Here is a 22,303-nt window from a genome sequence, read left to right as displayed (position 1 = left end):
TCTACCTTATTTATAAACTATTTATTTACAAGTCCACAAGTTAATGTAATAATTGTCCCAACCACAGCTGCACCCCACACCCCCCAACCCGGTCTCACAGCAATCGGGCAAGCTGCACGTGTGTTTAGCACGCCGCACGCGCACATTTAGCTGTTTTTAGCGGCTCAGGAGTCCGCAGGTGCGGTGTGTGTGTCACTCACTCTGGTTACTCCAACAGGGAGCCGGCTCTGAGAGACGTTTCTGTAGCGACCGACACATCACTACATCATTCCCTTTCCTAATGTTGTGAAGAACGGTCCGGAGCGCACGCGGAGTGTTTAGCTAACCTGCAGGAAATGTCGACGACAGTTATCCAGAAAGTAGCTAAGGGTTACCAGAGATGTTTCTGAGGTGTTCACTAGGTACTTGTAAGTTAAAAAGTCAAGAAGGGGGTCTGAGAAGCTGCTAGAAATAGCGTCAAAGTCGCTAAGTTGGCAACACTGTGGAGGAGCGCTTAATTTGCAACTCAGGGCAGCGCAAGTGGGAGGAGCAAATAATCGGCTTGTTTTGTTTTTTATAATCGTTCAAAACTCTGATCGTAATCGTGATTAAAATTTGATTAATTAAGCAGCCCTAACAGTGCCCACATTTATGCACCTGCCTAATTTTGTTTAAATGATTATTGCACGCTGTCTGTTAAACCTATAGACTTTGTTTCACTTCTCAAATATCACTGTGTGTGTCTCTCCTATATGATATATTTAAATTAAAGTTTTTATCGTAACAACCAACTAGTTTGACGATTAAACACGGTGTGAAACATTGCAGTTAATGGTCAAACCGGTTATAATCACTAACAAAAGAGCTGAAAAAATGTGTAAGGACCCAAGACACGTTATGGCACGACCCACATGGACAAAAACAAAAGGCCGTAGGGAACAAACACTTGTGAATAATAACAAAACAACAACCACAGGGACTATATCCACTTTGGAAGTGCTTGAAATCTCCTCTTTGGGAATATTTTAGATACCCAAAAATGCTAAAACAGAAATTCTGGATGACGTCTCGCTGATCTGCAGAGCTTGCAGAAAAAAGTTGCAACCAGAGGATCAAAGAAATTGTTGAGGTATCTCTGAGATCATCATGCAGACATAAACACTCAATTATAGATTAGCTTCAACCGAGTCAAATTATGTTACTGACTCAAGTGATTTCAAAGTGATATAAGAACAATCCAGTAAATCAGGGTTCATTTAGTAGTGCTGTCATCTAATAAGGTTCGTTCATTCATTCGTTCATTTATAAAGTGCCTTCCTGCTGCCAGTCAAGGCAGCCCAAAGTGCTGAACACAACAATGTAAAACAATGAGCATTAAAATAGAGAATGATGCATCCTAATAGTAAAAATTTAAATGTACTACACATGAGCTCATGTTGAGTACCAAAGCAATGAAAACCTAAATAAAAGCTAAATACAGGCAAACACTGCATTTATGTAAAAACTAAAACCAAGCAAATATAAAAAAGGGCCAGTTGACAGAGTTAAAAACCATCAGACCAGAGGTCTGTTGTGTGTCAGTTCACCTCGATCTGTCCATAACAAGTATAACAACACATTTTAATAGTTCTTCAACCACAACACTTGTTTGTGATACCAAATTTTGCATAGCAAAAATATTTTTCTTTGCCCAAATAGTATTCTGACTCTTACATGTATCCATCATTATTATATTTAAATAAACAAATCACATGATAGCCTGAAGTTAATAAGAGGTCAGATCATGTCACAAACACCTGGTTGGAGATATTAGTAGGTCCCTAATTGAAAGTTATTGGACATAATGTGGAGGTAAACACATCTAAAGTTGTTTGATAATAAATGGGTAACTGCAGAGGAAGTTGAAACCACCACATCAGCCCCTGACAGAACGAGAACGTTGCTCACTTGGAACACATGAACACACCTGCGGTCGCACATCTGTCAGACTCTGTGGCCAGTGGCGGTTTTACCATTAGGCATAGGTTGGAGGCCACCTGAGGCCCCCATGTGTTGGGGGGCCCCCTAGCCCTGACCGCCTGCAACCCTCTGCTAATGCCACAATATTCTTATTACCAACCTGTCGCCGCAGACGGGATTAGACATGCACACTTCTCATTGCCATAATTCCTGTACCATTCAAGATATCATTAAAATTCCAAAAGTGCTGAAAAGATTAAAGGGACTTTACGGAGTTTTGAATTTTTATGCTCGCGATTGCCCCCCCAGGCCAAAAGCGTAACGGCAGCTTCAATAGTAGGCTCGTGCACGAGGCGCCATGCTGTACGTGCACACTCCTTAACGAAAATAACAGCTGAGACAGTCCCGTGTGTGTGTGTGTGTGTGTGTGTGTGTGTGTGTGTGTGTGTGTGTGTGTGTGTGTGTGTGTGTGTGTGTGTGTGTGTGTGTGTGTGTGTTGTGTGTGCGTGTGTGTGTGTGTGTGTGTATGTGTGTGTGTGTTGTGTGTGCGTGTGTGTGTGTGTGTGTGTGTGTGTGTGTGTGTGTGGCCCGGAGGACAGAGGACAGGAGAACATGCAGCTATTTAATTAATTAATTTGGTTCTGTACCTTTCTCTTCAGCACAGCCGACAAAGGTTTATGATGGGTCAGTCTTCCTGCATGCTCAGATCATTCCCTTCCCTTGCTTGAAAAATTGTTCCAAAATGAAAGTTGAACCCACATCTTTTTTATTTGTGAATTCAATGCCGTTCGGTGGGTCTCAAATAAAAATTTGGGCATCTTACTGTAAAAAAATATACCATTAATGCAGTGTTTCCCCTAGGAATTTTTCCAGCTGTGGTGGTGTTGGCGGGGGGGGGGGGGGGGGGGGGGAATGACACGTCTCACCTTTATGTTAATATTGTTTTATTTGATGCACTCCACTTTGAACTGCACCGATCCAGCGACTGCTGCATTGTAATAACTAGTATTAAAGGTGAGTACACCAATATTTGCACAAGAATAATTTCTGTTTTAAACTCTCAGTGACACACTTTGAAGGGTGGATTTGGCATTTAATTTTTCTTGGCGTCTGGAAAAACATCTTCTTTTTCCCCCTTTATTTGACTTTCTGACCCCTTTATTTTGGTCCAAGATCATTACTGGGCTGGCCCTGTTAAACACGTTCTACACCCCTGCTTAGTAGACTTAATGAAGTATTTTTAAGCCAGTATAAAAATGACTGAAACACATATTTACATATTTGGCATTACTGACCAATATCTTTGATTTGATTTATTTGTTAAGAACATCAAGATGCATTACTGTGAACATTATAATAAGCTGGGCGGACACTGTGCGACTTTTTCACTCGTAACACAGCTTCAGCTCAAACTGTACGACTTCAGCGCAGGGTAGATCTCACGAGTCATGTGCTCACTGTACGTCTGGTAGCAACAGGTCGGACCTAAAATATGCTAAAAATAGCAGTTTTTACTCAACACGTCAGACTTTTTTGTCTTGTTTTGCCTGTTGTCCTTCGGGAGTGCTGCAGGAGGACACACAGGGATTTATGGGGGTTGGATGAGGAAACGAAATAAAGAAAGTAAATTTGTGTTTTGTGATCAGTTTAATTTGACATGAACACGACAAACACGCTTTCTTGACAATCTTTGTGAGTAAAAAAAACGTGTAGAAACAAAAACGAACAGCTTGTGTTATTAGGGAAATAGCGGGTGAGCGGAGTTGATGCAGGATTGCGAATGCGCCGTGAGCGGTTCTGATACTTTTTGGGTCGCAGCTGCTCGCAGCGCCGCTTCAACCCTCATGAGGAACGAGATAAATATTAAACACGCCAGAAGTCCGTGCGAGCTCACGATTGCTGATCTGTAGCTGGTCACGTGGTGTTAATCGCCTCTCGTAACCCCCAGTACACTACACGACGCTCAGCGCAAAACTCGCCCCGATCTTGTGGATTCTCGCACGACTGGAAAATCGGCTCAAAAAAGTGAAAAAGTCACACAGTGTACGCCCGGCTTTACTGTCTGTGTGTGTGCGTTGATGCCTGGACCGAGCTGACGGAGCTCCCGGCTGCAGTTTTGTTTGTAGGGAGGGCAGGTGCTCTATCTGACTGGCCAATCACAGAGCGTGAAGACAGTCAGTTACCCAATGAGAATTTAATTCAGCACGATTACAGATATTTCTGAGTTTTACACTCGTTTCTTGCTCGTATTCGTCAAAAATGCTTTATCCGTACGCTCATAGCTGTAACCCCCTGCCGTGCCTCATCCTCCTTGCTACCTGCCGGCTGTGATCCCAAGCAACAACACAGTAGTTCTTGCTGCTTCTTCGGGAAACGGCGCAAAAAAAAAAAAAAAAAAACAATAAAACTTGGGATGTTGTAGGCGTGGCGGTGGGATTTCAGCCGTGGCGGCCCGCCACGGCTACGCCTATGTAAGGGAAACCCTGATTAGGGCTGCAACAAACGATTATTTGGATAATCGATTAATCGGATGGGGTCTCGACACGATTAATCGATTAATCGGATTACATGGGGAAATTTTTAAAAACTGCTAGGGAAACGTTATTTCTCTCCTTCCTTCACTTTATTTAACACAACATTATTAGAAAACAGTTCAATAGCAGAAAAACAACATGCCATCACCTAAATTGTCTTATAAGGTGTATAGACAGAGACCCTAAGCTACATCTATCTGTGACCTAAAATGCTTGGTCCAAGTTAAACAGCTTAAGGGCAATTCTCATCTGTTTTGTTTGATCTCATCTGTTGACATTTATTTTAAATGTAATTAAACATAGGCTGTGAATTAATCAAAATTGATCACTATTTCCAAAAATGACTGAAAAAATACCAAATAAAACAAAAGTAAATGAATGCCATTCTCCTTGCGATGATGCCCTGGGCAACTGCCATAAAGTCACATCAAGAAATGCTGCTGATCATTCCAATGATCCCAAATAGACTCACATTAGGCCACATGAAAGCAACTGAACCCAAAAATATATTAACCAGTATATAACTGCACTCTCACACAACACGCCTGCAGCAACAGTTAGGACTCCTCCCTCCCTTTTAAAAGCGTTTTTGCTTCCGAGGACATTGTGGTTGTAAAACCACATGCTAGTAGTCTGGCCCCGGTGTGATCAACCAGTTTCTGCGGGAATGTGACGGCGGAACCAGGGCCAGATTAACACTTTGTTGTACCCTGGGCAACAATATTCAAGGGCTCCATCATCACGACCCGAGGATCACCATAATGTGGTCACATACAGAATATTTTACTGTAATATGCAGTAAATATACTCAATACTTGAATGCCTGACAACACGTAACCCGCCCAGAGTAACCTTTGACCCACCTCGTGTGGACTGACCAATGAGGAGAGGGTCTTAACTTGAGGCCCTCTCTTCATTGGTCAGTCTGCATGAGACTGACTCTCAACTGACATTCGAAGTCATAGGCAGCAAAGCGTCTCTGTGCAGCGCAAAAGCCCGGGTGGACAGTTTGTTCAATGTAGGGTGATCATATTTCCATTTCCAAACAAGAGGACAGGGGATCTGTGCCTATGATGTCACACTATGGCAACACCACACAAACCATGTTGGGACCCATTTTTTGTAAGAACTAAATTAATATCAGATTCTGCCAATAAAAGGGCTCTAAAACAATTCATATGTAAATATTTTGCATATTTAATGCAAAATCTCATTTTTATGCTTTAGTGCTGCAACAAGGTTTTATTAATAATAAATTATTATACCTTTTGTTTTACTACAGCATCGGTAAGCTTCCTGTGCACAGATTATTAAGGATGCTTGTTTCAGCTGTGAGATTAGACGATAGGATCAATGATAAAATAAGTTGTCACACACTCCATGGAAACTTTCAGAGAATCCACAAATAGTGGCTTTCAAATGGTTTTGTTACTTTTTGCAAGTTTAGAAAAGAAGCAGATGAGACAGCATGTCTGATAATTTAGTTTTTCATCTGATAATATTAGAACATGTCAGTGATGTCTGAGGGGCTTTTACAAACACTGTATAACTAATACTCCTGGAGAGGGCATCAATTACACAGAGGCTTCTGGGGAGCCCAGTTATGGGGGGGGGGGGGGGGGGGGGGACATTTTGCCTTGGCCCCCAAAATGTCTTGAAACGGCCCTGGGTGTGTGACTGAGTTTTGAAGGTGATCTGAATTGTATCAGATGTATAACTATGACATGTGTATAACTTATTGTTTTTTACTGGTAAAAACGTGTAGTGGAGATAAATCTACCTACATTTCACTTTGTTTTCTTGTTTTTATTTAACTATTTTCCTGTCCTGTCTGTCTCTCATCTTCCTGCATCTCCTCATAATTCTCCAGAAAATCTGTTGCCTGGATTCTTACTTTTTCACCTCATCAGTTACTTTTGAGCAGATCAAAGAGATCTCCTGACCGGAAAGCGGAGAGCGCGTTTTCGATGCTGCGTGAGGTGAAATCACCACAGCACAGGTGATGAGCTCCGCAGCAGAGCGCTTCAGGCACAAATAAGACAGAAAATAGAGAACATGTGCAGACAAGAACGATCGTGTGCTAATTATAGTTTTTTGGTTGCGCCACTTTGAGAATTGACCGTGCGCTGGAAGCAGCTGCCTGGATCGCTGTGCAACAATGCGGAACCGGTTCGCAGCAGCGCAAGTCTGCAGGCTCTCCCTCGCGCTGATCTGCGGCTCTCCCTCGCGCTGATCTGCGGCTCTCCCTTGCGCTGATCTGACTTGCTCTGGTCTGCGCGCAACGGTGGGCGGGAGGGGGGGGGGGCGCTTTTGGAAGAGTTGTGCGACACAACGAATCGATGACGCAATTCGTTGCCAACGCTTTTAGTAATCGATTTTCATCGAATTCATCGATTCGTTGTTGCAGCCCTAACCCTGATTAATGTAAAAAATAAACTCTAAATAAACTATGTTCACATCCAGAATCGAACCCGGGTCTTCCGCACGAGTCCGCTGTCTCACTAGGTGAGCTATAGCACCAGTGACATCTTTAGTATCTGTAACATTTATATCCTTGATGACAGCTGAAACAACGTTCAAAGAACGGTTCGGAGCGAAAATGGCTATTTTGTTGCTAATTTGCAGGAAATATCTAGAAGAAAGTAGCTAAGGGTCCTCAGCACTAGGCGTTAGGAACAGCGACAAAGTCGCTGAGTTGGCACTACCTCTGTCTCTGCTGCTAAAGCTACTGATAGCAAATGCTACGGGCTATGCCTGAGCGTGAACGCGCATGAAGCAGCCTGCTCGACCCGAGCATCTCTCTTTTTCTGTGATTTTACAGAAAAACAGGCAATCACAGTAAAAATGCCAGGGCTCATTCTACAGGACCAGGGCATTGCAGGAGAATGTATGAAGAAGAAATTTATTATTTCTATACATGTTTTGACTGTCAAACTTCCATAATGCCCCTTTAAAAATGGGGCTTTCCGTGCATATACAATACATTACGGTAGCCACCGGCATTCCCTGTCTTGAGCGCAACGAATCACAACACAGATTCAGAGACGTGCTGAGTTTGTCATCCAAAATACTCCGTTTTATAACTTTTGAATGGCTGATCAGATTCAAAAAATTCCAAAAGTACATAAAAGCAGCTTTCCAACGATCTATAGCATGAAGCAATCAGAGTTATGGAAAATATCGCTACGAGGGGAAATCCTGCTGTACAGCCTGATTGAAACGGAGCAGGCTTATAGCTATCTGAATACAGTGACCACGAAGCAGATCTCCAGTGAACCAGGGTATGAATGTTTGTTCAGTCTTTATTTTTTATTTTTTTATTTGAACAACCCTCAACTATTTGCTAATTGTAAGATTCGGCTTCATTCCATTTTTTGCTTTTTCACTTTTAAGCTGATGTTTTAAAGGCTTTCATAGAAATTAATTCTAAATACAAACCATACACTGAAAGCTGAGGTTGTTCTGAAAAAAGAAGAGTTACACACACTTTGCACTTTTTATTACAATTTTACAGCCATAAGAAAAAAAACAGGCGGCCCTGTTATAATTATGGTCATAAGAGGGTTATTAAGACGGCGATGCACAAACATGAAGTGATTGGTAGTCATTCCACTCCAATCCAGTTGGTGGCGGTAATGCACCAAATGGTTGTTTGCCAAGTGCCATAAGACCACAAACAAGAAGAAGAAGAGAGGCGGGAGCGTTCGTAACAAACTCAAAGCGATAGTCAAAACATTAAGCATGAAATGGAGTTATCCTAGTGGCTCCAATAAGAGAAAGAAGCAGCTTGCTTCATATAAGCTTTTATTTTCACTTCTGAAAGTGACGTCGTTTTTCGATGTAAACATCAAAAGGAAGCAGAAAGGAAAGACAATGGAAAATGTTTAAAGGGAGGAAAACATGGATCAAAATGGAAAATAGAAAAAAAATAACTAAGGCAAAAGCACAGGAGCACTGACAGGAAAAAGAAAGCAGAGCAAATATTGAAAGCGCTCAAAGGGAGAGAGAAACAGGAAAAAAGGAGGACTAATAAAAAGGGAAAATAACTCGTGTCAGAAGAGGGGAGAGTATCACAAATCCAGTTAAAGGTAAGATTGTCGAAAATTTGGTGTAAGGGGCCCCATGTCTGTGTTCGCCTTGGGCCCCCAAATTGCTAAATCCGCCTCTGCGTGTGGCAAAAAACTTTAAGGTTGTTGTTGGAAAACCTCCACAGATTTGACCCCTCCCACTCATGCTTGTGCTGGCGTTGTGGTGGAGAAGGTGTGTGTGTGGGGGGGGGGAGGTGTAATCTTACACATCACCACTACGTTAGACCCTAACAAATCCATCTCATAATCTGCTATTTCATATAAAATATGGAGAAGATGAAGCTGCACTGAGGACAACTCAGAAATATGACACATACATATGACCCGCCCTGTGTTTAGATTCAAGATGGAATGAACAATTTAAGTTATGAAAATGGAACTATTCCATATGTGGAGGAACATGCGGTAACCCTAGTTAGTAGCAGTAAAAAGCAGAGCTCTGTGGTGGCCAAAAGGTTTAACTTTCCTTCACAATCAAGACTCCAGTAGCTCTAAAAAGTCTCTTTTTAAACAGTTTCCCTTTCCGAGGTCCCCACATCATTAACACAATAAAACAACTAAAGGTCCATTATTTATTATTTTGACAGACATTTTGATATCATATGAAAGTTTTGGCATTTTATTAAAAGCATTAAATGAATATCCACAAAGAACGATCTTGTTATTTTCTTTAGAGATTTTACTTTCATGCTAACCCTTCATAGTGGAGCAGCAGCAGCTCAGGAGCTGGTTGTCCAGTAACGCAAGGGTTGCCAGTTCGACCCCTAATCTTTCCTGGGAATTCTGCTGTTCAATTGACTCCCCTGTGTCTGTAGTGGTCAAAGGAGCCATTGGCACAAAATAGCAGCCTCACCTCTGTCAGACTGCCCCAGGAAAGCTGTGGTTATGATGTAGTTTAATGTCACCAGAGTGGGAATGAATCACGGATTTTCTGTAAAGCGCTTTGGCTCCATGAAAATGACTATAACTAAATAAAAATATAATCCATTATAGTTAAGAAATGATAAAATGCACCAAAGAATAATAAATTCAGTCTAAGTGTTTTCTTAGCAGCGGGCTACGATTTTCCAGAGTCCAAACTAACAGGCAGGTTGAAACACCGACCGTACAGTCTTCAAGCTCACCAGGCTGAAGCAGAGCTATGCCAATAAACCGATGCAGACTTGTTCTTCGGCGTGATGGATTACACAGCTCACGCGTCTGCTGACAGCAGAACAGCTGAATAAATGCGCTGAAGAAGACAGAAACTCTGCAGCCTTCTTTTTAAATGGTCTGTATAAATGTCAGGTGTACCAGATTTGTGTTAATGACTTAAACCTTGTAAATACCAGAGATTTCTGAAGAGATCCAGCAAGTCTTCTCACAAGAAATTTTAGAATCAATTTCATTAAGTTAAAAGAAAAGAAGGTTGTGTGTTTAAAAGAGTCAATGTTTTATGATGGATGCAATCCCCACACGCCCTGGTGGAGCTGAAGTAAGCAACAAGTTGAAGTTAAATATCAGCATTTGGTGTCCAAGCCAACAAGCATGCTCACTTTGCTCTGTAATAGAGTAGATTGATTAAAGCTATTTATTTCTTTTTATCACTGAAAATAATGCAAATATGAAACCACTTTTCACGCCAGCATCACCAGACTCTGGAGATCAGAATCAACAAGAGGAAAAACTCCTGCCAACGTGTAAATAAATACTTATTTGTTTTGATTTTATTCTCCAGTAGACACTCAAGAAGAGGGAAAAAGCATCGTTTGAAAGCTCAGACTTGTAAAAATAAAGAAAATACTTGGTCGCAGAAACAAAACGAAGTGACGGGAGGATTCAAGGGAATTCACAACTCAAATGGCCGAGGACAAAACAGTTACTTTGCTTCAGTCACTAGGATACTTCAGACTTGTCACAGTACTGCACTTGCCACTGGCACAAAGCTATTGTGTGAAAGCTGAGGACAACGTGAAGGAAAAAGCACAGAATGTATTTGCAGAACAATTCTTAAAAGGCTACATGTGAAGCGAGCCATGAGGGTACCACGGAGAAAACCAGTCAGGAAGCTTCAAGCTGTGCACAGCAGGAGGGAAAGCTCAGCTTTCAGCATGCATCAAGATATTTTATCAGCATTTTCAAAAGACAATTCTTTTCTAGAAACTTTCAAGAGTCAGACCATGCACCCTGAAAACCTCACGAGCAGTTTCAGACGGACAGATGACCTAAGAGAGGTTCTAACTCCAGCTGAGCACAGAGCAGAGATGACATTTGAAGAAACTCACGGTTTTGAAGTCACTGTGGCTGCATTCTTGGCCTTGGTATTTGCACGAAAGCATCATCTCATTGAGGTCGTGGCCAACCCTATCGATGAACTCCTTCATGCTGAACACTTTGGGTTTGTAGGCTGTGAAGTTGGTCTTTTCCTGCAGGACAGCGAGCACATCAGGCTCAGCCAGGTGCGGCTGGGGGATTGCCAGGTGTACATCCAGCAGGGCAAGCAGCTCTCCAGCGTGGTACAGGTCATTACGAGTGAGATGGCTGAAGCGATAAGCATTGAGGTTACAAATGGTCACAGCAGGGAAAACTAAACTGCTCGACACAATAGCGTCCACGCTGGTCACGTGAGGATAAGACAGGAAGTAGGCGAGCCGCTCCGCACTCTCCAAGGCTAAAAGTCCCAGGCAGGCCAGGAGAGCCACAGCCCAGAGCAAGCGGCGTGCACCAGCTCGTCCATATGGGAAGATGAAGCGCAGACCGTGCAGCGTACTGGTGTTAGCGAAAGCCTGCCAGGAGGTGGGATGCAGGCTGGAGCTCTCGTGGCTCCCCTGACTGCCACAACTTTCCTTCAGATCCATTTTCAGCTCTCCACCTCCACAGCCAGGGAGCCCCCCCGTGCACTCACACCTGCGCAGAAAGAAACCAAGACTTAGTTTTACAATCCATAGTTGAACTGATCACATTATAAGCAGCAGCAGAGACAGAGATCAGGAGTAAAAATGTAAAAGACTGAAACAAACTTAAGACACACAGCAAGAGAACATGGAGGAAATGAATGACTAAACAGCTAATTTGAAGCCAAGAACTGGCAATAGATAAAGTATGATAAGTATTATAAAACTTCTAAAACCAGAACCAGCGACGAAGGAGAGAGATGCTCCCTCAGGACATCCCTCTCCTCTCCTCTCATTTCCACTTCCACTCTTATTCACTTGAGCTGAGCGTAACATTGGCTGCCAGGCTGCCTGTGGCTCTCACTACACCCCTAAACATCCACTCAACACAGACACGAATCCCAACACCCCCCACCCCGCCCTTTCATCCTCCACTGCCCTCTGTGACTGCTCTAATCCACATTCAAAAATACCAGAGTTTAGTCCACGGTGTCACCCGGAGCGAGAGGTGCGAGTCACTTCAGCCGCGAGCCGGTGAAAGCAGCTCCGGTGTGTTTAAAGTACTGGCTCATCTCCATTCAGAAACACAAACACGCGTCAAGGCTCCTCATGTTCCTCCGTGCCCTCAACTAATGACAAGCCAAAGCACCTCTCCCGTTCAGCGTAGCAAGGAAACATCCAGCTGGCGTGAGTGTGTGTGTGTGTGTGTCTGACAGCGCACATGCGTGCGTGTATGTGTGTGTGAACGACAGAGGGAGAGCCGTTGACGATCAGAGCTGCCGGTTAGTCTCGCGCGCCGATCCAAACTCCTCCCGTTTTCCTCTGGCCAGACACATCCGCCTTACCTCCTCTTCTCAGCTCATCTGTGGCGGCAGCGAACAACAGCGGAGCTGGGAGAGACGCGCACACACACCGACACACACATACACACGCATGCTTGCACTGAGGCAGAGTGGAAAGAGAGGAGAGAGGAGGGAGGGAAGCCAACACTCTCCTCGCTTGATCTCCCCAAAGCAAAGTCTAACTGAATATGTTTTCTCCTCCCCCAGAAAACACCCCCATCTTTGTTCATGTTTGTCTCCCTGCCGTTTACACTTCCACATCTCGTCACCACTAACAGAGTGATGGATGGATGCTAAGACGAGAGACTGTCTGTCTGAGAGGGAGCGAAAACAATGGTAGTTGCACGGGCTGATGAGTGGAGTGGGGCGGGGGGGGGTGCATGTCATGGGTGGTGAAGCAGAAGTGGAGACGGAGGAGTAAAGGCAGGGAGATCTAGGTTGAGGACAAAAATAAGATAGGAAACTAAAAAAACGGGGGGGGGGGGGGGGGGGCAAGGAGATGTGGCTACACAGTAACGTCACATAGAAATTCAAAAGTAGAGGTGAGCGACGAAGATGTGAAGGAAATAATGGGCGCACAACGAGTCTGAATGAATACTCTGATGGAGGGGATGTTCCTGAGCATCCGGCACTAAGGAGACAGGAAACAGACCATGGGTGAAGTGATACAAGGAGACAGCAGGAAGGAAGTAGTGATACGGAAGTAGCAGAAGGGTGTGAGAGTGATAAACGGCGATAAAAGAAAGAAAAGATGCCACAGCGTGAACATTGATGATGAGTTTAGACAATTACAGTTTTGATTTAATGTAAGCCTCCTAACCAGCGGCTCAAATACACTCTAATGATGTTGGCGTTCCCATAAAGGCAACTTCTCCTGTTTGACGCTCAAGGGTAATTAGATAACCTCCATTAACATGACTGTATGTACGCCGCTCAGTCACTATCGCCCTGTAACCTGCAGGTACCTTAGGTGTCTTCATACCAGGTTTTGTCGAAAGAAATTTAACTAATTTGGGTGGAAATCAGCCACTCAAAGCTTTTCATACAATATGTGTTATAATTGTAAATAAGTGTTTTAAAATAATTCAAATGTTAGTTCAGAAGTGAAACCATGTCAGACCTGATATCGAGATGCAAACCCTCTGCAACTCATATTGTTAACTAAGCTTTTCATTGCAGATTTCATAAGCATGTTGACTGTTTATGTTTACTTTACTTTTTCAGAATAATGATCGACTAAAGATAAGAAACTGACAACATGTTCTGAGTTGAAATGTCTGCAAGATGGCTTTTATCAAAATAAATAACAGGTACAGTGAAATGTGTCCATTCCTCCGTGTTTTCTTTGTAAATAGAACACTTCAGTCAACATAATGACTTTAAGAACAGGAGAAATATAAAAGTTGATCACAACTGTGTATGTCTTAACCGCATCATTTCAAATCTAGCACGGTACCCATCCACCCATCCACCCATCCATCCACCCATCCATCTGCTTATCCGGAGTTGGGTCGCGGGGGCAGTAGTGGTACCCAAACAGGAAAAAATATAACTGTGTCTTTTAAAAGCAGGAAAACATATTTTGAGCCACTGAGCTATCTACATGCACTCACCAACCTGGTACGACTGTTAGATTGCTTAAGACAAATTATTCATTAGTCAATCACGCGGCAGTCACTCAATGCCTTTAGGCATCTAGAGGTGATGAAGATGACCTGTTGAAGTTTAAATCAAGCATCAGAATACAGAATAAGTCCCATAGGTGGCCCCGTCTTTTGATGGCTACTTGCGGCTAAATAGTGTCACAAAGCTCAAAGCTCTCTAACTCGTTTCTAGAACATAACAATGAGTTCACTGGACTCCAACGGCCTCCACAGTCACCCGATCTCTAACCAGTAGAACCTCTGAGATGTGGTGGAACAGGAGATTCATTTCATGGACATGCAACTGTATGATGATGTCCTCATTATGGACCAGAACCTCTAAGGAACATTACTTATGCCTAGTCTAATTCATGCCGTGAAGGCAGTTCTGTTGTACCCAATGAAAGTGACCTGTGACAAATACAGTGGGTACGGAAAGTATTCAGACCCTCGTCACATTTTCACTCTTTGTCATATTGCAGCCATTTGCTAAAATCAAATTCATTTTTCCTCATTAATGTGCACACAGCACCCCATATTGACAGGAAAACACATCATTTTAGAAATGTATGCAGATTTATTAAAAAAGACTAATTGAAATATCACAGGGTCCTTCAGATCCTTTGCTCAGTATTTGGTACAAGCTTCCTTTTGAGCTAATACAGCCACGAGTCTTCTTGGTGAAGATGCAACCAGTGTCCTACATCTGGATTTGGGGATCCTCTGCCATTCCTCCTTGCAGATCCTCTCCAGTTCTGTCAGGTTGGATGGTAAACGTTGGTGGACAGCCATGTTTAGGTCTCTCTAGAGATGCTCAACTGGGTTTAAGTCAGGGCTTCGGTTGGGCCATTCAAGAAAAGTCACAGAGTTGCTGTGAAGCCACTCGTTCATTATTTTAGCCGTGTGCTTAGGGTCATTGTCATGTTTGAAGGTAAACCTTCGGCCCAGTCTGAGGTCCTGAGCACTCTGGAGAAGGTTCTTGTCCAGGATATCCGTGTACTTGGCTGCATTCATCCTTCCCTCAATTGCAACAAGTCCTCCTGTCCCTGCAGCTCAAAAACACCCCTACAGCATGATGCTTCCACCACCATGCTTCACTGTGGAAATGTATTGGACAAGTGATTAGAAGTGCCTGGTTTTCTCTACAGATAACGCTTAGAATTAAGGCCAAACATTTCTATCTTGGTCTCATCAGATCAGGGAATCTTATTTATCACCATCTCGGGTCCTTCAGGTGTCTTTTAGCAAACTCCATGTGGGCTTTCGTGTTTCTTGCACTGAGGAGATGTTTCCAATGGGGCACTCTGCTCTAAAGCCCTGATGAAGGGCTGCAGTGATGGTTGACGTTCTACAATTTTCTCCCATCTCCTGACAGCAATTCTGGAGCTCAGCCACAGTGATCTTTGGGTTCTTCTTTACCTCTCTAAAGGCTTTTCTCCCCCGGTAACTCACTTTGGCCAGAGAGCCTGCTCTAGGAAGGGTTCTGGTAGTCTCAAACATCTTCCATTTAAGGATTATGGAGGCCACTGTCCTCTAAGGAACTTCAAGTGCAGCAGAGACTTTTTTGTAACCTTGGCCAGATCTGTGTCACGATTCTGTCTCTGAGCTCTTCAGGCAGTTCCTTTGGCCTCATGATTCTTATTTGCTCTGACCTGCATTGTGAGCTGTAAGGTCTTAGGTGTGTGGCTTTCCTAATCAAGTCCAATCAATATAATCAAACACAGCTGGACTCCAATGAAGGTGTAGGACCAGCTCAAAGATGATCAGAAGAAATGGAAAGCACCTCAGTTAAATATATGAGTGTCACAGTAGAGGGTCTGAATTAGGGTTGTCACGGTATGAAAATTTAACCTCACGGTTATTGTGACCAAAATTATCACGGTTTTCGGTATTATCGCGGTATTTTTTAAACGGTGTTGCATATGTTCAGAAAGCATTGATAGTCCTGTTCTACACAAACTGAAATAGTTTAGAAAAGGTTTAACAGTGTTTATAAAACCTAAAATAACACAAAGCCTTAGCAAAAGTGCAACTTTTCACAAGTAAAGGAACAAATAGCTTATTTTTCTGGAACATGTTACAGTAGTCAGTGCAGGTTTAAATTATACAAATCCAAACATTCAAAACATAAACAATATGTAAACAAATCAAAGAAACACCACTTGTTTTCTCATATACTTGTTTTCTTCATTATCAAAATGAAAATCTAAAACTCCAGTCCACACTTGACTTGAGCACTGTACAAGTCAACCTTAAAAAATATGTATTTAAAATAAATAGCCACTTTAAACAAATTACTAAAATAACTACTACACTATGTAATCAAATCCAAATGTCCAAGTATAAATGGCATTGAATAAGTAAACAAATCAATGACAAGGAACTAATTGTATATTTCTCTTCATCATCAACAAATAAGATGCTTCATCCAGCAACAGGGTGTCCGTGACACGGTTTAAATGCCGGCAGAGGACGCTGCGGCTGCAGTATATAGTGACTCGTTGCATTCTCCGTCAACCAAAAGTCCTCGCGTCATGCATTTAAGCTAAAATGCTAATGTTATCTTACCTTGCACTGGCTGTAGGGACGTGGGTGATGGTCACGCAGATGTGCCATGAGATTCGAAGTGTTGCTGCCTTTTGCAGACACTTGTTTCCTGCACGTTCTGCAAACGGGATAGCCGTCTTCTATTAACTGTCCCTCAGCATTTTTCAGAAATCCAAAATATGCCCATACTTCCGATTTAGTCTTCTTTGAGGGCTGATGGATGTCCTGGGCGCTGCCGTCTCCTCCTTCGGCCGTTATTTCAGCTTCAAAGTTTTGGTGCCGTTGCAAACTAAAAAGTGCGTGTGCGCGCCGCGGGAACTTCAGCTGAAGCGACGGTGGCTGGTAAGGGTCACCGCGCCGAAACCGCGGCCACGGTAAACCCACCGAGATAATTTAGTTTATTAAAAACTGCACGGTTATTTTTATTGTCAACTTTTTTACCGGGGTTTACCGCTATACCGGTTACCCTGACAACCCTAGTCTGAATACATAGGACTGTTGATATTTCAGTTCCTTTTTTTATAAATCTGCATACATTTCTAAAATTCTGTGTTTTTCTGCCAATATGGAGCGCCGTGTAAACATTAATAAGTAAAAAAATTTTAATTGATTATAGCAAACGGCAGCAATATAACAAAGAGTGAAAAATTGACCCACTGTTTATGCTAGGAAAAGGTTTGTATTCAGGTTTTCCAACTGCTTGTTTATCACATCTATTTAGCACATTCATTGAGCAGTTACATTTGTTGCATTCTTTCAAAATTCACATTAAAACATGCTCAAATGGAGTAGGCTGAAGCAAAGAAGCTTATGTGCACCTACCCCACATTACAATATTGTACAACTTACAATATTATACTTTTTGACAGTAAATGTTTTGTTAATGAACCTTTCATGCATATTTAGTTATTCGTTTTATATTTTGTACTGTTCTTTTATATAACAACACATAGTCAGAATAAAACCAAGAAGCTTTTCCATCACATATTCTAAACATATTTCTCAATAGCAGTCGTCTTATATTGTCTTTTAAATAGTAGTAGACTAGTAGCACTCTCTAAGTTGTCATCTAAACCATTCCAAAGCTTAATGCCTCTTCTGGATATGCAGTGAGTTTTGAGGGTTGTGCGGGTGCATAACACCTTGAAATTACGTGATCCCCGCAAATCGTATCCACCCTCTCTGTCGAAAAACAGCTGTTGAATATTGATTGGTAATTGGTTCTGTCTTGCTCTGTACAAAATTAGCATTGATTTCAGGTTAACTAGAATCAAAGCTGATTCATTTTATATACCCAAATATATTTGGCAATTCTGCATCATCATTCTACATTAAATATTTACAAAATCAGAAAAAACAACAATGGGTGTGTTTCAGAAAACATTACAGAGACAATTGTCTGAAATTAAACACTGAAACACAAAAAATTGCACATTATGTTTGTTCCATTAAATAATGAATACATATAATGTGTGAACAATGATTATTTTTTAAAATATTGTAACAATAAATCTGCCAGGTAATAGAAAGTGGAAATGATAATTAACCAGAGTATTGAATAAAATTGTGCACATACTTATATTCAGTGGGTTTACAGACTTGACAATGAGTCACAAACTGGATAACACAAAGCTATAATCGAGAGTGAAAATACACCTAAACTCTAGGACATTTACCCAAAACAGCTACATCAGCTTAACTTGCAAATAAAAATGGGATATCCCTGTTGGTGAAGTCCCTTCTTGCTTTCAACTCATTTTCAGAAATGGACTGAGAAATTACTCCATTACTTAATATCTATAATGAAGTGATTAAAACGTAATAAAAAGCCCAAATGAAATAGGCCATCATAAAATTACGTCTAAACACATTTAAGATGAAACTGCCTAAGTTTGAGCACTTTAATTAAAACTCTATGGTAAAGTTTAATTAACTTACCAATTAATACATTCTTATCTACAAAACTGCACAGAGGTCTCGGGTCACTCCTGGTTTTTAGGTTTCTATGGAGCCACCCTTTGTTTCAAAGGCCGGGGAGAGGACGATCTGGAGCTCCCTAGTTGGGATGCTGCCCCCGCGACCCGGACCCGGATAAGCAGAGGAAGACGACAACGACGACAGTCTTTGTTTCTAATGGTTTAAACAGCTTATGGATATTTTTAAGGATTTTTAACACTGTTCAAATTTACAGCAGATCCTGTACCGGTTCTCGGATTAATGAGATCTTTAGAAATTATTCAAACGTAAACGGCTCAAATATGAAGAGAGGAACCACAATTGTTTAAACACGTTTTTTTAAATAAATATGACAAAGAATTGGTTGAGTCTTTAGAAAATGTGTAAAACAGTTCACGCTCCGATAAAATAACTTGCAGAAAGCTATTGGCTGAAAAGTTATTTTTAGATAAAGATTATCTAGAAAATAGACTTACAGGCCCAACAGTTCTCATTAGTGCTCCACATACAACATAAGCTAGCATTTAGCCTAGCTTTCAACACCATGGCAGCTTTAGGGAGGTTTGTTAAGCGTCTGAACTCAGTGTGCTCATGTTTTTTAAACATTTTAGCATGAAAAGTATGTAATTTTCAGACAATAATTTTTACACGTGTTTCTCATTTTTAACTACACGTGTGTTTCTTAATTACCTCACCTGCTGCTGTGGCGCAAACTTCCTTTCCTCAAATGAAACAGCCGTCTTCCCAAAACAAAAACAAAAAAACATAATTTGAGCAAACGATAGTCGGACATAAAATAAATTCTCAATAATAATGTCAATTGCGAATCTGTTGCTACCATCGACATACATATAGGTTGCTAGCTACATGTTTTCATCGCCAAAAAATTTGCTGGATTCACTAATGAGGTCACTATATTACCTGTTTTAGATTACCAAAATAAGAGCACGAGAAGAAAAGTGGCTTCTGAAACGTCAGGTGACGTTCAAAGCACCGTTTCACCTGATTTTAATAAAATATAAATGAAATATATTAAAAAATAAATTCTGTTATTTTCATATTTGGCTACACAATTGTGTTACATAAAAAGTAGTCAAACAAAATCAACTAAATAACACAATGTATTTGACTGTTCTTAGATGTGAAATAGAACGGTGAAACATTTATTTGCAGCTATAAGAAAACAACATTAAAATATCAAACGGTTCAAAAACAAACATTTTGTTGTGAATAGTTTTAGCTGTGTATTCTATGCAGTACACACCTGAGGGTATTTGAGTATCACAATGAACTTTCTCTTTGAGTTCTGCCCCTTAAAAGATCACTAAAGACTCAATTAAAACTAAAGAATGATAAAGAAGATAAAACATGCTCTATCTTTCAGGCCTGCACACCGGTGGCGGCGCCAGGGGCCGCTATAGCTACCCCTGGATTAGTCATTGTGTCACGCGTGCTGGTGAGTGAAGCGGAGGTGAGGATCCAAATGCTGGGGAGGAAGCAGGCAGACAGACAGACAGACAGACAGACAGGAAAACATAAAAGGTTTTTAACGATAAACGCACACAGGACATGGAAACAATGAACCGACAAAAGACACAGAAATGAGAGGGTTTAAATACATGAGGGCTGGGAGCTTGGGTGATTGGAAAACGAGAGGCAGGTGGGAGCAATTAACACATGACTGAACAGAATGGGGAGACAGGACAGGGTGTGACACATTGCACTCCCAAGTAAATATTAGATTTTTTTTTACAATTTAATTTAAATTTAACGTGTGGATGTGATAATATTTAACATACAAAACAAAACAAAAATCAGTCAACTGTCACCATTGTTGTTGTTGTTGTTGTTAGCCTCAAGGGCAACATGCCGATTATCACTTGTAAGTCGCTTTGGACAAAAGCGTCTGCTAAATACATAAACATAAACATATAGATAGTAAAAACGTAAACCAAATCAGGAAATTAATGTTAACCTTTGACCTCATTTTCCACCTGCGAACCAGTGAAAGGTAGAGCTAGTGGTAAAATGGATCGGTTTTTGTTGCCCAAATTTCCACAGGTTCAGTCAGAAATGAATGAATCTTTGGAAGTGATCTCAGACCCACAAAAACCTACAGATCTGGATGAAGAGAGTCAACCCTCAACCACCGCAGCAGTCGAGGGTTTTGCCGCTGGAAATGCTCACACTAACGTTAGCTAACCTTGCAACACTATAGATGGGTTTCTGTGTGGCTGTGTGTGTTTATGATTTCATGGAAAAGTCAGCGATTGTTCATATGTTTATGATGTTTATTAATGATTGTTTCAGGTGTTGAGGTGTTGTGCACGCATGTGTATCTGCTAGTGTTGAAGGTGTTTTAGAGAACAATAGGTACGCATGACCACTTCCTTCATGGCACCCTCAATAAAAAGACTAGCTCCTTCATAGCACCTGCAGAAAAACATTTCTGGAGCCGCCACTGCTGCACACCCACACTCTGTCGATCACAGCTCCTTCTCCCAAATCACATTCGCTGTGGTCTCAGACGGCTGCAGGGTTTGCTGGTTTAACAACTTAATTAAGCAAATCTTTCATTTTTCCACTGAGGTAATGAGCATAGTTTTACAGGGATTAAACAATCTCCAAGGTTGAAAATTAAGCTTCGTGCTTTTGAAATCTTATCTGCATTCATCCACCCAAGCTTTTTTACTTTCAGCCAAAGGATTAACAGATCCATATTTCCAGACTTTATTCGTGTTTCTCTTTTTTAATTTGCATCACATTAACACTAAAAAGTTTTCAGCAGCAAAAACCAACATTAAAAAGTGTTTGTTTTTGACTCGGGGCATGAAAACAGCTTGATCTGGATTGATGCAGCAGATAATTAATCACACTCTTAAGTGTACAGAAAATAATAAACCTACTGAAAATTGAATTTTTGACATGCCTTCACAGGAAATAACTATTTTTATCCTGTTATTGTAATTTGATAGAATGATTAAAATAATACAAGGTTGAACACCTGCTGTAATCAAAGATAAACGTAAAAAAATATCTTTGTAAACTTAAAAGCCGTGTCCTTCGTGTGAAATGGGATTTTAATTTTACCCAACTTATCAAGTCCTCATTAAAAATATGAACTTTTAGAACATAATTAGTGGGATTTCTTAAAGGCTAAATTCAGATATTTACAGCGTTTAACATCAGACATAAGCAAGTTTTTCTCCCCAAACTTTAAACCAGAATAAACCTTAGGGCCCTTGAGGTCATGCTTTTATTTCCTTTATTTATTTTGGAGTCACTTGCACCTCTTGTATAATATGCATGACAAAACCGGAGGAGTAATCACACTATCAGACCATTTTAATGAACTGTAAAAACTAATAAGGTCCTACTAGTGGATAATTAGGATGAATACGTGCCAGATTTGGCCAAATGCTGTAGAGTTTATTATTATTACCTCCAGCGAGAGGCGACTGAAGTAAAAGGGCAAATTATTCAAGTGTGTGAGCAATAACTGCAGATTTGCTTGTGAACGTCCTAATTGGTAGATATACAGAATAGGGGAAGGAATAATCCCTTCTGAGGACAAATGTGTTCAAAGAGCTTTTCCTGGTCAAATTGAGGTCCTTTCCAATTAGGAGTTTCATCACAACTCCTAACTTAGTTTTTTTGTTTTATCTCAGAAGATCCTCCTGACCGGATGTGTCAAGGGGGATGTGTATATATATTATCTATCTAAAGCTGGGAATCTTTATGTATTAGCTTATAAATGATTGAGTTTCCTAGAACATGACTATTTTTGACAAAATTTCACATAATTTTAAATTAGTTTTCATTTTAGAATCCACTTGCCAGGAAAAGAAAATCATATTTTAGCAACTAAAACCTGTTTTTGTG

General features: G+C 41.2%; 1 protein-coding gene across 3 annotated transcripts in view; it reads right to left on the bottom strand.

The window, feature by feature from the left end:
• The window catches only part of asic2 (acid-sensing (proton-gated) ion channel 2), an 808,019-nt gene extending 795,608 nt beyond the window's left edge, over nucleotides 1-12,411 (bottom strand). Inside the window, exons 1-2 of one of the 3 annotated variants that reach the window (XM_070551418.1) lie at nucleotides 12,279-12,411; nucleotides 10,825-11,446 (exon numbers count right to left, since the gene is read on the bottom strand). In XM_070551418.1, coding sequence (XP_070407519.1) covers nucleotides 10,825-11,397 — 573 coding nt within the window. In that variant the 5' untranslated portion in view covers nucleotides 11,398-11,446; nucleotides 12,279-12,411. Of the gene's footprint in view, nucleotides 1-10,824; nucleotides 11,447-11,906 lie in introns of all 3 variants that reach the window. The other 2 variants (XM_070551416.1, XM_070551417.1) reach the window with 2 other exon arrangements.
• Nucleotides 12,412-22,303: the final 9,892 nt, after the last annotated feature.

The sequence above is a fragment of the Nothobranchius furzeri genome, chromosome 5 (genome assembly GCF_043380555.1).
Source record: "Nothobranchius furzeri strain GRZ-AD chromosome 5, NfurGRZ-RIMD1, whole genome shotgun sequence".
NCBI classification, from domain to species: domain Eukaryota; kingdom Metazoa; phylum Chordata; class Actinopteri; order Cyprinodontiformes; family Nothobranchiidae; genus Nothobranchius; species Nothobranchius furzeri.
This window is presented reverse-complemented; position numbering and strand designations above follow the sequence as displayed.